This window comes from Amphiprion ocellaris, chromosome 4 (assembly GCF_022539595.1).
Source record: "Amphiprion ocellaris isolate individual 3 ecotype Okinawa chromosome 4, ASM2253959v1, whole genome shotgun sequence".
Lineage (NCBI taxonomy): Eukaryota > Metazoa > Chordata > Actinopteri > Pomacentridae > Amphiprion > Amphiprion ocellaris.
The window spans coordinates 27,517,648-27,532,560 of NC_072769.1; the positions used below are offsets into that span (position 1 = coordinate 27,517,648).

Consider the following 14,913-nt stretch of genomic DNA (forward strand, 5'->3'; position numbering starts at 1 on the left):
GCTTCAGAAAGTATCCAGACCCATTTACTCATTGAACTTATTAAAATGTTGTAGGTTTAACTTTAAATGGATAAAGCTGATGTTTTTCCTCATCGATATTAGTTTACACTTGATGATCTGTATCAAAAAATGGAAAACACGTTTTTTAAAATTGTTGAAAATGTCTTAAAAGTCGAAAAGTATCCTGGTCGGTGAGCTGATATCTTCAGGTGTTCGTCTAAATCAGATATTTTTCTGCTTTTCACAGTTGCATTCTCGTAACAGTTTGATCACACCTTGTATTTGTCTGAATTCATTCTCCCTTCAATTCAGACCAGCTTCCCTGAGAGGGTACCCCTATAGCATGATGCTGCCGCCACCATGCTTCACTGTAGGAATGGTGTTAGCCAGGTGATGACTGGAGTTTGCTGAACGTAGTGTAAGAAGTTCTACCCAAAGAGCTCAGTTTTTGACTTTGTCTTGGTGCTATCAGTCCTTTAAATGCGGTCTGGCAAACATCAAGAGAGTTGCCATGTGCCTTTTGTTCAAGAACAACTTTCATTAGTTGCCGTGCTCTAAAGGCCTGATTAGGTGCTGTTGACCCGGTCGTCAGTTTGGCAGGTTTCCATCCCAGAGGAGTTATTTTTGGGGTGCCTGTCACCTCCCTGATCAAAAGTCTATTTTCTCGGTTACTCAGTTACAGCAAGCCAGACAGCCGACTTGAGTTTCCAAACTTCTTCCATTACACAAGTATTGAGGCCACTGTTCTCCTGGGAACATTCAAAGCTTTAGAAAAAGTTTACACCCTTGCTCTGATCTGTGACACTGTTTTGTGGAGATTCGCAGAGAGTTCTTTGGTTTCCATTGCTCAGTTTTAGTCCAGAATCCACACAAAAAGTGTGGATTGTGGGATTTTATCACACAAACGTTTGCCTTTTCAGACTTTGTCTAGTCCCTGTACGTTCCACAGGTAGAGTGCAATCAAATTCTGAACACATAGCAAAGATTATTAAAGCAACTAGAGTGGACACTTTCTGAAGCAACTGTTCACAAGAATAGTAACTGGAAACCACCAGAACTTTAAAGTGTACTTCCTCTTGTGACCAATGGGAATTTGTTCCCCAAACTTTAACTGTACCGAGGCAGTTTGGAAAATTTCAGACTTCTCTGTTAGTACAAAAGTACAAAAATACTAAATCCATACCATTAAACAAATTAAAGCTAAATATCACAAGCAACGCATTTAAAAACAAAATGCTCATATGTATTAATCCCATACAGATGAACTGAACTGTAAACAGTATGTTTTTTTTTCAGAATAAGGAAGTTCCTGAGAAATGTAATGTGATGTTTCCATCAATGTTTGCTTTCTCCTCCCAAATAACGATGGACAATTTTAGCTTTATTCATACTGCTTACCCTGCCTGTCCTACTAATGTGGCTGCGTCCACAAATCTCAGAAAAAGAAAAGAGGTCAGTTTCCGCCCTTTTGCTCAGATGATGATGTTGCGCCAAATCCAAACTCTAGACTTCAAAAATCCCTTCAGAATACAAAAAGCTGCAATTATGTTTTTTTTGCAGTCCATGAGGAAAAAGCAGACATAGTTAAAAATACCTTGCTGTTTTCATACACAGTAATTACACTGGATTATTTCTACATCAGTTGTCTGGGTAGGCTTCAGTTGTGTACTTTCACTTTCAGTATGAGAAACTTTCTTCAGATATTCTGATGTATACTACAAATAGAGTCTTCAATCGGCTACTGATTTACTTGAAGTGGTTGAAGCAGCAATGGAGACAGTTCAGCAACAATCTGGTTTTTTGTTGTTTTTTTTTTTTTATTTACAACATTCATTTTTGGTCCCACGTCAGGTAATTAATGATATTATTTACCAGTAATCAGCATGGCAGCCCGCTCGTCTCACTATCGGTAACCAGTCACAGCGGTATCAACACTTGAGCATGACTTGTATGAGTGAGTAATCTGATCTTGCACGTGTCAGACACATCGCACCTGTGTGGTTTGACGTGAAAAAACGTTATAGTATGAAATTCTACAGAAGAAAAAGACAGTTGAGGTAATTTAGAAAGTATTTGCTGAAGGATTATGTACAAAACTGAAGTGCCTGAGTTGGCATCACAGCTGACCAAATATGGTACCACATCTGCACAGACCGATCATCTCCAAAAACATCCAAACTGGAAAGATCCATGCTCTGCTGTTTAAGGCATAGATTTGTAAACACAAATACCACCTGATACATCACTATCAGGGATTATTTCCTCACAGACATCTAAATATCTGCACGTTAAATTCATTATTGGCCAAAAACACTTTGAAAAAAAAAAAAAACATCCAGAAAATAAAATTTAAAAAATCCCAGTTAAATAGTTCTCATATGTTGCACCCAAGGATTTCACAAAAGAAAGGAGACAGAAAAGATTCCACATCGTCGGCTGACAAACACGCCGGTTTACCTGCACAGTTACCTCCACAGTTCTACCTGCCAGTCTTGTTGTTCTGAGGTGCCTTCTTCTGCGACACTCCACCCCGCGCCCTCAAGTGTCTTAAACTGCTGACCTTTGAGAAAGAAACTCCCAGTAACCCGGACTGGTTGGTTGGTGGCTGCGGCGCTATGTGGTCCGTCTTCCTGTAACCAGGGCTGTGTCGTCGTGGCGACCGTCCAGACCGGGACTCAACTCGCAGCTGGGCCGAGTCGGGCTGCAGCATTTGGCTCTGCCAGTAACGGTGTCCGCCAATCACTGGACCAGCTGCTCGGGCCGGGCGATGAAAACTTCCCGGTTTTGCAATGACAACTTTTGGTCCTCTCGGTCTCCCATCACGACCTGGAGATCTAGAGGTCTGAAACAACTAGACGGAGAGAGGAAGCAGAGAGAGAGATGAGTAGAACTGCAATTATTCCGCTACTGATTTCACACATGGAGCACATTAGGGGTCAATCCTCGGTCCTTTTGGACTCACTGTCCAGGTGCTCAAACATTTTAACATCTTGTTAGTTTCAAATGGTACTACAGCGAAAGTTGGTTATTGGAGTTTCCTTCAACTACATAAATGTTTCAGACTCTTCACAGACTCAGACTCGCACAGATACCTGAGTCACATTTGATAACATGATTATATAATTATGTAAAACTAGCTTTGCTGCTAAACTTGCACAAAGAAGGTTCCACTTATTCAATGAAAGCTAGTTAGCCATAATTTAATAACACAATGGCTCCTCTGAGATTTTAAATACTTTGGGGTGAGACAGTTCTAATTGTCTTACCAAAAATCATGTTTCCAGGGCTACAGTGCCATGAAAAAGTATTTGCCCCACTACAGAAATCTTCTATTTTTACATATGTGTCCTATTTAAATGTTTCAGACCATCAATCTAATTTTAATGTAAGACAAAGTTAACCCAAGAAAATGACAAATGAGAAAATGCAGACAGGAAAAATGCTTTCCAGTCCACGCTGCCCAATGTGAAAAAGTAATTGCCCCCTTAGCTACCAAATGACAAAATTCATTTTACAGTTGGGTTCAATTTCACGACCGCTACTACTGCCAGGCTTGTTGAATCTAAACATCACTAAATAGAACCTGTCTGGCATTGTGAAGTAGCTAAAGGGTCTAAAAAAGCAGCACATGATGCCACATTCTAAAGAGATTCAAGAACAGATGAGAAACAAAGTCGTTGACATTTATCAGTCTGGAGGGTTACAAAGCCATTGCTGAGGCTCTGGGACTCCAGAGAACCACAGTGAGAGACATTATCCACACATGGAGAAACATGGAACAGGGTGGCCCAACCAGTTAATAGATTGAGGGGGGCAATTACTTTTTATTTTTCAATAAACCATAACTTAAAGATGGCATTTTATGTTTTGTGGGTTATCTCTGTCTAATATTTGATAAATATATATATTGGTTTGACGATCTGGAACATTTAAGTGTGAGAAATAGAAGATTTTTTTAGGGGGGGGGCAAATACTTTTTCATGGTTCTGTATGTGGGCTTGATGAAAATAGCCCAAATATCTTCATGCTAAAGGCATGAAAGAAGTCTTGCAATGGAAAATACCCTCTGAAAATCTGAAACCTGGAACCAAAAATGGTTTGATCATGTTTTTAAACATGGGAGAATATGCACATCAGCTGCAGTGTAATTTTAGCTATTATTCAGGACACAATAAATATGACAGCTTCACATTTTAGCTTACTTAAAGTTTAGTCTGCCATATAAATCCTGTTGTTCAGTTTTCCAAAACTCAAACTGTAAGTCATTGTTTTATTGTATTTCCATTAGACAGAGTTAGTTCCTCTCTGAAAACAGTCTTTAAACATGCAAAAACAGCTAAAAGTCAAAATTCACTCGCACAGGCTTTCACCCACTAAGCCACCACATCCCCTCCCACTATGGACTTTCTTGCTCTAAATACCATCTCGCCTGATCTGGGTGACATCTCCTGTTACAAGCGTGAAAACAGATTCAAGAGGAGGTTTCCTTTTCAGACCATGTGAATTACAATAGACTGAAAGGTTGGTATGAATCTGTCAGCCAAATGACATTCACATTTTTTTAAAAACACCCTAGTTTTAACATTTTTTAGAACCAAATCAAGGCTGCTCATAAGATCCAACAGAAGATTGAATATCACACACAGGCCAAGATACGAACTAGACTTCTGATCTATGAAATCCTTTCTTTAAAAAAAAAAAAAAAAAAGCCTATTTTAGGAATGTCTTTTCTTAAATTCCCTATTCTGTGATTCATTTTTGCCATGTTGCATAATGCACTCCACACTACACTACACATTGTGTTTAAATAAAGTTTTGGGTGAAGGTTGAATATTTGTTCTGTTTCTTCTGTTTGTGAAGGTCATTGTGCAACGGTCGCTGTCTGCTAAGAACATGAGTCACGTGAAAGGCGCTTCCATCCTGGCAGCCTATCTGAAGATGCTGCCCTTCATCTTCATCGTCCTCCCTGGCATGATCAGCAGAGCCCTTTATCCAGGTGTGAGCACACACACATACGTACACACCTTTTAATCAGGATAAAAAATCTGGGCATTTTAACTGTGGACAGGTAGAGGCTTGCTTTGATTCTAGTGAAGCAACACACCCATTCTGACATAAGTTTGGACTAATGTGTGTGAAAGACTCTTATAATGTTGGACTGTTACTGAACTGTGCTGCCTACCTGTTCATGACCATTTCTGGGAACTTTCTATTACTCATTAAGCTTTAAAAAGGCTCTAAAACATTAAGTCAGGCATTGTGTCATCTATGACAGCACCTAATCATTTAATCCACCAAGAATCCATCTCCTTAATCGTTTTTCAATTAACTAATTACAATTTGCCTTCAATATGTGGGGAAATTAAGATAAACACCTCAGTTTCCTACAGTTAACAGTTATGTCTTTCTAGTTCATGCTTTGTCCGACCAACAGTCCAAAAACCATCATATTCAGTCTGCTGTTGCAGAAAATAGAGAAAAACAGCATGTTCTCATAATGAACCTGTTAATGAAGAATTACTTCAAGTGGTAAATTTTGTTTCCCCGTTACTTCCCACCATCACTCACAGGGAATCCAAAGTTAAACATAAAAACCAACGATACACTCAAATAATATTAAGTGAAACTGGAGGCGGTGAATGCAATTTTTTACAAATAATTTTGAATCAGTCCACTGAAGTGAGAAACCAGCAATCAGATGTTTTTCTAACCAGAACTTTCTGACTTTGTCAGCCTTCTCCGACCAACGGCAACTTTGGATTGTTGGGTTTTCTGTTTATACTTCGTAAGGTCTGTACTTTATTATGCTAAGCGCCGTGAGATAACATATGTTGTAAATCTGCTCTGTATAAATAAAACTGAATTGATTATTAAGTTATTATGGAGCTATTCTTTTACTTGTCAACTAATGTTTCGATTATTTCAGCCAAACAAAACAATGATATAAACCAGAAAATGCAAATAAAAGAAACTAGATGAATGATTTTAGACAAAATTAGTCGTTACCCATTCACTAATTCAATATAGCATTTCACAACTTATGTGATCTCATAGCAGTCACATAATAAGGTCAAGATTTTTGAAGGATTGTAAAGAAGGAAGAAAGAACCCAACAATCTAAATTGACTTTAGTAGGAAAGAACCAAAAAACCTCTGTAACGGGGAAGAAAAACTAAAACGCAGTAATCTCAGAATTATAGAAATCACTGTTCTGGGTGCTCACCTGTCCTATGTGCCTGTGTGGGGAGGGGTATCCTTGTCTGCGCAGCTGCTGTGATTTGCGGATGAGGGCTTTGCTGTCGTCTGATTGGCTAGGCTCCCGCAGGTCCAGCATGCTCTGAGAGAGGCGGGCCATCACGTTGAACCCGTCTCCTAGGCGATTCCCTCGGCCCGACCCGGTCGTCCCCATGTTGGTCAAAGGGTCAGTCGGTTCCTGCTGGTTACAATCATAAAACTCCTCCTCCGATGCCGTGGAAGCGCTCGAAGGATCGTCGTTGCCGGCGCGGTCGCATATGACCTTGGTGCTGTCCTGGCTGTCGTCACCGTTACTGCCGGAGTCCCTGCTGTAGTTGGGCGCTGATGTCAGGCGGCCCCGGCTGGGCATCAGCTCCTTCTCGGGTCTTGCTTTGGTCAACAAGCCATCTACTTGGTCCATTTTTATCAGAGTGACCTGTGCTTCGCCAGGCTGCTCTAGGGGGGCGGGGTCTATGACTAGCTGCAGCGTGCGCCGTTTGGGAACTGGAGGTGCTGCAGGTTGTGTCTCTGGATTTTGTACAATGTTGTCCACTGGTGGTGATGTAGACGGTTGTGCATTTGGTTTGTGAGCATCCTGTGGTGCAGGTTTGTTGGGCTGCTGTGGGGAAACTGTTGGGTCTTTATTTGGTTTGTTGGTTGGACTGGCAGGAGTAGGAGTTTTGGGGTTTGTATTTTCAGGAAGATTTTCAGCTTTTGTATCCTGATCTGAAGCAGATTTCTCAGTCTGGGGCGGCATGGTCAGTGGGGAGCTGAATCGTATCGCCTGACTGACCTCAAACCTCTCCGACCTCTGCAAGTGAACCTGATTGGCCCGCTTTTCATCTCTGATGTTAATAAAGCCAATCACATCGCTCGGTGGGTCCGGCTCCGGCCAGGTGGGCAGGTACGGGATCAGGTACGCTTTCTCCAGATGGGCTAATCCTGGATGTAAAGGCGACTCTTCAATTACATCCTTCAGACGTCCTTTCATTATCTTTAGCCCAGTGGGATTCTGGAAGCTCGAGTTCTTGTTGCTGGAGTTCTGGTCGGAGGAGGTGGGGCTTGTGTGGGTTCCCGCGGCAACAAGGGCGTATTTGGGATTTATGAGCTTCCTGGCAACGGAGGCTGGTACTGGAGTGGGAGCTGTGTGTGGGATCGGGTCAGGAATGGGTTCGTCCACCATGGGAACCTTGTTGAGAGACACGCCTCTGGACACGAGGTAAAGATCACGGAACTGCAAGTCGAAGGTCTCCACCGCCTGTCCTGTAATCACGGTGATGAGGTTACGGTCCAAACGAGATGAGGACCAAGTAAAACTGGAACAAGAGCAGAAATATAAACAAACTCATCTATTACTGTTCTTCAAACACCTTCTTCTACTAAATCCACCCCACTTCCTGTTTGTAAACTGTTTGTGTCTAGTCACAACAGCGAATATCTAGTTTATCACAGTTTAATCATTACACTAGACATTTGTACTCTGAAGTCATGCATCACATTATGCTCTTTGATCATATTGTGTAATTGTTCCTGCTAAGCTTCCTGGTGGAACAAGGGATGCAGTCTGTGAGAGTATGCAGAAGTATTGGTAAACAGGGCCATTAGGGATGACAGTTTAAAGGTCTGTGTATGTGTGTGTGCGTGTGTGTTTGTGTAGAAGTCATCCAAGGATCACACTTCACTTTAACATGTGACTGCTGGTTTCCAAGGCTAAAAAAACTGAGCAGTTATTATGTCACAGCCAGAGCATTTAATGTTTACATGACTGTAGCATATTTCAAGTTTATATTTGAAGAAAAACTAGACTTCTCAGTGTCCCTATGGACATATTGGTGTACAGTGCTGTGAGCCTCTGCATATATCTTGATGGCAATACTAGGAGGAAAACTCCATATGTATTTATTTAATCAATTTCTTCATTTTTTGACAGCTTGAGAGTTGTGCTACAAATTGTAACCACTGATAGAGTATTTCTAGAAATCCAAACTAAAACAAGGTTGAAATGATAATCACAATTTTGTCTCTCAAGTTACAGAAGAGCAAACTTTGAACAGTAAGATTTTCCTCTGGGAAGTTAGTGACTAGCTGGTGAGCAAAGAAGAGCATTTAGCACAGATAGATATCTATTTCTTAGCAGCTAGTGGAGACCTAAACACAGCTAACAAGAAGAGCAAATTTTGCTTGCTAACAAGTTTGCCACAACAACTTTCTAAGAATAATTTATCAGTGGTTACAATTTGTAGCACAACTCTTGAGTTGTCAAAAGATTCTCAAATTGATTAATTAATTACACGTGGACTTTGGAAATTCCCATCTATGATATCTTCATCTTTTGCCCTGGACAGAATGTGTAAGGTGGATTTATTGGAGCTACTTCAGTAAAGTTACAGATCAGAAAACCCAAACTGTCAACTGAAAGACTCTAAAACGCTCTGTAATGCTGAGTAGACCTGCAGAGCTGGATGATTATTTTCTGAGGGTTTGTCTTTAACTTTAAACCTTCGTTTGATCCATCGCCAAGTACAGATCAATGAAAGCTTTAAATACACAAACAAACAGTGCACGGCTCACCTGTATGAACCTGAGATGGCTCTGTCTCCATCTACCAGGAGAAACTTCTGGCTCAGAGACCCTCGCACCTTCTGAGCCGATCGCGTGAAGAACTCCACGCCTCCACAGCAGCGAACTCGCAGATTCTAAAGACAGACACATACTAGGTCAGCGCTGTGTAAACTTAGGCTGGGCAGGATGAAGCATTAATGGCAGGAAGGACTTTAATGAACAAAAGGCAAAATAAAGGCAACAACAGAATAGAGAGACAGAAAAGAACGAGCTACTCAAGAACTGGTGCTCGGCATTATTACTATTATAGCCTCGTGTTAGGCGACTCTACAGGTTGGAGCATGGGCTGGATCTATGTATGTGCATGCTTGTATGACACACCCTGCGGTGTTTTCCTTCTGCCCTGTGATAAGGGTGTGGTTCCGAATGGAGCGTTACCTCGCAAGTAAACGTTCTGTGCGAAATCTCACAGGAGTCGCTAACCAAAGGAGTCATAAATGCTCATAATAACAGCACAGATGTCAGATAAGAAAGAAGTCGAGAGAGAGAGCGAGAGAGCGGAGGTCTCGTGGTCAACGCTGTGAGGAAGGAAGAAGGAGAATTGAAAGAGAAATGTATTACAGAAAGCGAAGTGGGAGAGTACGGTTTTTTTAATTGCCTGCAGCACAGACAAGAATGCGCTTAGTGTCTTTCTGGTCTCCAGTCTGAAATATTTAGAAAATTCCCCTTGAAACAGTAAGTGTTATCTGCTACTGCCTGGACCAGTTCGGCTCAGAGAGGCAAAGAGCAACAAAGAAAGTTAGCATAAGGCGATCAACTAGCTGGTGCATGCACCTTACAAAGGCCTGCAGGCAAAAAGCTGTCAATTTGAATCAATCATGTGGCTGCAGTTTCAGATATTTCCCTTGTATAGTAATATTACTGCAGAAAATGCGTCTTTAATAAAAACATCTTAGCTGAAACGCTGAAACTGGAGCTTTTAAAAACAAGAACTTTCCATTATTGTTCACTTATCAAGAGGAGCCATCTATCCAACTGGCTCATCTCCCAGCTTATCAAAACATTGTGTGTGTGTGTGTGTGTGTGTGTGTGTGTGTGTGTGTGTGTGTGTGTGTGTGTGTGTGTGTGTGTGTGCGCAAACAAACCTTCAGGTGTCCACGGTGCATATCAGCCCTGGCACACATAGAAAGAAAGCAGGGGACGGCGGCCATGTCGATGATTATGTATACAGGAATTTTGCGTTTGTATGCCGCATCCAGCAGGTCTCGAAAGATATCCACATCTGTAAACACATCCATCACCACTGCTATCACCTACACACACACAAAACACAAAAAAACACACACACAGGAAGCCACAAATGATGTTAGTGTTTCCTGGTCTGCAAGGGTGGATGGATTTAAGCCGCTCTTATCAACAATAATACAGCCATTAAATCCACAAAGGAAGCCAGGCATTTATGAAAGCTGAGCTTGAACAATAAATTAAATATTCCTGCAGTCCAGAAACTAGATAGTTGCTAGACACAAAGAGTGTTTTACAGAGTGGTGATAAAATGTGAAGCCGGTAGACAGCGTGTCAGTCAGACTAACGGCAGGATGGTAGTCTTTGCCTGAACTAGTTTAGAAGTTTAAAAGTCACAATGACTGACAACTGACAGAAAAAAAAAAAACAACTGGAAGAAGACAGCTTGTGAATCTTGAGGTCAGAATATTTTACAGGACGTTTTACTGCCAAAATACTTGAGTACAATGAAACGTTGTCTTGCCAATCCCGGATAAAGTCAGAAAAACTAGAAGCATTCCAAGCAGTAAAACTGTATTCTGTGTTGGGACTGAGTCAAATTAATTAAAGTCTCAATGTCTCCTTTGTTTCTCCGGTGCAAAGCTAGACAACTTTTATGAGCATGTGCCAGCAGTTACGTATGCGAGATGTAAAGCTGATGTACAAGGTGCTGGCATCTAACTTTAGTGATGTCAGAGCCCTTTTTTTCCACTAGTGTGTGAAGCTCACACTTGTCACGTTAAAACTTTGTTGTGTGGAGGAAGGGGAAGTAGGTCTGAGAGACAAAGCCTAGGCAAATGATGAGATTTAAAGGGGCAAAACTTAACAGAAAGAAACCAGTAACGCTGGATTAAATTCAATCCAAATGTCAGATTATTCTGGTAGATATGTTTTTATCTAACGTACAATGGCAAGATGTGAACCAGCAAAGGCTGCAATGTACATCCTTATTATGTAAATTGTACACAACATAACATAAAGAAACATAAACAATGATAATGAGCGGCACCTAATTACAGAATTACAGCCACAACTAACAATTACTTAACAAGTAATCTGCTGACTTTTAAAATGAGTGACAAATGCCAATCATAACTCCTTACATCCTTTGTTTTGTACAATTAAAACAGTCTCAAACTCAAAATATAGAGAAATTCATCATATGTGACAGAGAAAAAACCGACACTGACAATGGAAAAGCTGAAAACAGATGTTTAGTGTTTATTTTTTTGATAAAAAAAAGATTAATTACGTATCAAAACCATAAATATCATTTCTCTGCTTTGTAGTTTGTGCATTTAACAGTAAGAAATCTGTTAAAACCATAATGTGTTGTGGCGTGTTCAACAGCACTGCAAAAAAAAAGTTATTTGTGTTGACTATTAATACTATTAACTGTTTAGATCCCTTATGTCCAATTAAAACAGTCCCAAACTCAAAAATATAGAGAAAAATCATCATATGTGTCAGAGAAAAACCTGACACTGACGTTTTAAAAGCTGGAAACAGATGTTTTTTGTTTTTTTAAACCATCAATTTCTCGTCAGTCTACAGAAATAAAGTTATTACTAAGCTTAACTGTAAATGCAAAAAAAAAAAACCTGCAATATAATTTTTTGTTTCGCAGTTTGTGAATTAAGCACTAAGAAATCTGTTAAAACCATAACGTGATGCATTCATTGGCACTGCGAAAATAAAGTTGTGTTGACTCATTTTAAGCCTCCATATTGTTGTTTTGGTCATTTTAGTGTAAATATAAATGTAGAAGCAAACTAAAATAGCGATAAACATACACAAATAGTTACTGATGAAGTTAATTGGTGTTTAATATTAAAAATAAATAAAAGATAACAAGTAGTTTTATGGGTTAACTAAGTTTGGTGGAGGTCTTCTGACCCATCGTACCTTCTGGGCTGATGCAATGCTCTTCCGCACCACCTCCTTGATGTGCGTGAACCCTTCGGTGGGAGGCTGCGTGTACACGGTCACGCGTGTCACCCCACGGTATGAGATGGACTCGGGCCAGCCCAGGTCCAGCTCCGCCACCGAGGCCTCAGATCGGTCGGGCCAGTACTCGAGCGACACCTCCCCGTCCTCTGCTACTTCCGCGGCCGCGGGGGTCAGGCTCCCCGCGGTCAGGCTCCCCGGGGTCAGGCTCCCCGGTCCGGGCGTGTCGGGCTTCTGGTGGTGCTCGTATCCGGGCCGGTAGGCCTCCGCCGTGCGCGCAATCCGCTCCAGCTCCGGTTCGGACAGAAACTCCCGGAGCCCGTTCTGGCGGATGAAGTCCATGAAGGCATCGCGGCCGCCGGTAAGGAGCGTCTCGAGCGCGAGCCGCTGCTCTTCGCTGTAGAAGAACTCCGGTTTGCCCTCGCTCACGCGCCAGTTGACGTGGTGGTCGTCCAGACACTGGATCTGGGACAGAGCCATGGCCCCGGTTCACCGAATCACACTTTAACACGCCCTGACCCGGTTTCCGTCCGGAGCGTCAAACCCGGAGACAGTCGATCCGGTCCATAGTGTCCTCGTGACCGGAGCTGTTAACGGATCCGCGAGTCGTTCTATTGTCAGCTCTTCGGTTCCTAACTCAGGTGTTCTCGGCACGAACCTCCCGCCCAGAGACACGCCTCCACCTGGCAGGGGCCGGATGTCTGCGGCGGCTGCGGCCCGGTTGAGCGGCTGCAGCCCCGGGGCCCGGCGGCTGTCTGGGCGGAGGAGTTACCGTGAGTCAGAACGAACCGGAACACCGACTGGAACAGAGGAATAAGTCATTAATCCTCCTGTAAAAGTGTCGAAACTCGGTTTGAGTCACTGCTGACGAGTCACTTTTCCTCCTCTAGTCAGACAGATGTTCCAGATGTTCAAACATGGCAGCTGCTCACCTCCAACAAACACTGAAAGAACCAAAACAACAACAACAAAACAACAAAAAAGTCGTAGATGTCAACAACGAGCCGCGAACGAGTCCGTTTATCTCCGTCGTGTCCAGACACAGAGTTCACGGAAGGTCCAGCGGTCCGTGTCTGACCTGGAATTCGGCAACGGAAGCTCTGTCACCGGCTACAGGGAGGAGGAGCGTCCGGTAGCTGGTCTGGAAGCTCCACCCTCAAGAGAGAAAGTCTGTTCTCACCCCAAATCTGAACCCTGAAGGAAAAAGTAGTAACAAATCCAGTAAAATGTGTTAAAGTGGGACTTCATTTTCATCGTTTTCTTTATTTTATGTTTATATATGCAGATATTCAGCTTATTAAGTAATGTGTGGTTAAGATAAGATATACTTTATTGATTCTAAAGCTAATTTTACAATTCAGTACAACTACAGATAGTGAGATTAAACAAACAAAACACACACAAATAGCCACAGAATAAAACAATGCAGTGAAAAATAACATTCCCACCCAGAATATACATATACAGTGCTGGGGAAAAGTATTTGCCCCCCTACAGAAATCTTGTATTTTTACATATGTGTCCTTTACATATGTGTTTTTTTTCACACTTAAAAGTTCCAGATACATCAAATTTTAACACAAAACAAAGATAACCCAAGAAAACACAAGATGCAGTTTTTAAATGAAAATTTCATCTGTTGAAGTAAAAATACCGTCCAGCCCATCTTGTCCTATGTGAAAAAGTAATTGCCCCCATAGCTACCAACCTACCAAATGACCAAATTCATTCATCAGTTGGGTTCAGTTTCACCATCCACACTCACATATGATTACTGCCAAGCTTGTTGAATCTAAACATCTCTAAATAGAACCTGTCTGGCATTGTGAAGCAGCTAAAGGGTCTGAAAATGCAGCACATGATGCCACATTCTAAAGAGATTCAAGAACAGATGAGAAACAAAGTCAATGACATTCATCAGTCTGGAGGGTTCAAAGCCATTGCTGAGGCTCTGGGACTCCAGAGAACCACAGTGAGAGACATTATCCACACATGGAGAAACATGGAACAGTGGTGAACCTTCCCAGGAGTGGACCAACGACCAACATTTCTCCAAGAGCATCAACATCTAATCCAGGAGGTCACAAAAGAACCCAGACGAACATCTAAAGATCTGCAGACCTCACTGGCCTCAGTTAAGGTCCATCTACATGATTCTACAATAAGGAAGACTCTGGGAGAAAATGGATCCATGGGAGAGTTGCAAGGATCAAACTACTACTGACCAAAAAGAACATAACATCTGGTATTTTCAAAAAATATCTGGATGAGCTCCAGGACTTCTGGGATAACATCCTGTGGACTGATGAGTCAAAGGTGGAACTTTCTGGAAGACGTGGGTCAGTTACATCTGGTGTAAATCTAATACTGCATTCCACCAGAAGAACATGATACCAGCAGTGAAACATGGTGGTGGTAGTGTGATGGTTGGAGGACCTGGATGACTTGTCATCACTGATGGAGCCATGAATTCTGCTCTCTATCAGAAAATCCTCCTGGAGAAAATCCACCATCAGTTCGTGACCAAAAGCTCAACGCTAATGGTTAATGGAGCAAGTCAATGACACAAAACACACAAACAAGTCCACCTCTGAGTGGCTCAAAAGAACTAAGTGAAGGTTCTGGAGTGGCCGAGTCAAAGTCTGGACTTGAATCTAACTGAGATTCTTTGACAAGACCCTGAAAGGACAGTTCATGCTGGAAAACCATCTAATGTGACTGAATTAAAACTATTCTGTAGAGAAGAGTGGACCACAATTCCTCCATGGTGATGTAAAAGACTGATCACAAGCTGGAACAAACATTTAACTGCAGTTGTTACTGACAAGAGACCAACCAGTTGTTAGGTTCAGGGGGGCAATTTCTTTTCACATATGGGTTTTCAGG

The 14,913-nt window shown here is 41.9% G+C and overlaps 2 protein-coding genes across 2 annotated transcripts in view; one reads left to right on the plus strand and one right to left on the minus strand.

The window, feature by feature from the left end:
* The window catches only part of slc5a10 (solute carrier family 5 member 10), a 38,652-nt gene that overhangs the window by 5,316 nt on the left and 18,423 nt on the right, over positions 1–14,913 (plus strand). Inside the window, exon 9 of the mRNA XM_023286806.3 lies at positions 4,861–4,996. Coding sequence (XP_023142574.3) covers positions 4,861–4,996 — 136 coding nt within the window. The remainder of the gene's footprint in view (positions 1–4,860; positions 4,997–14,913) is intronic.
* On the minus strand, positions 1,792–13,121 carry LOC111579503 (protein FAM83G). The gene is made up of 5 exons (XM_023286805.3): positions 11,986–13,121; positions 9,942–10,109; positions 8,806–8,930; positions 6,224–7,550; positions 1,792–2,851 (listed from the first exon to the last, which is right to left on the minus strand). Exons 1-5 carry the CDS (start codon positions 12,505–12,507, stop codon positions 2,480–2,482), a joined length of 2,514 nt encoding a protein of 837 aa, XP_023142573.2. The 5' UTR covers positions 12,508–13,121; the 3' UTR covers positions 1,792–2,479.

Coding starts and splice junctions, on each gene's coding strand:
- LOC111579503 (XM_023286805.3), bottom strand. CDS start 12,507: ATGGCTCTGTCCCAGATCCAGTGTCTGGACGACCACCACGTCAACTGG. Junction 8,931..9,941: donor TGCACCGTGGACACCTGAAG/GTTTGTTTGCGC, acceptor GTCTGTCTTTAG/AATCTGCGAGTTCGCTGCTG. Junction 7,551..8,805: donor GCCATCTCAGGTTCATACAG/GTGAGCCGTGCA, acceptor CTCTTGTTCCAG/TTTTACTTGGTCCTCATCTC.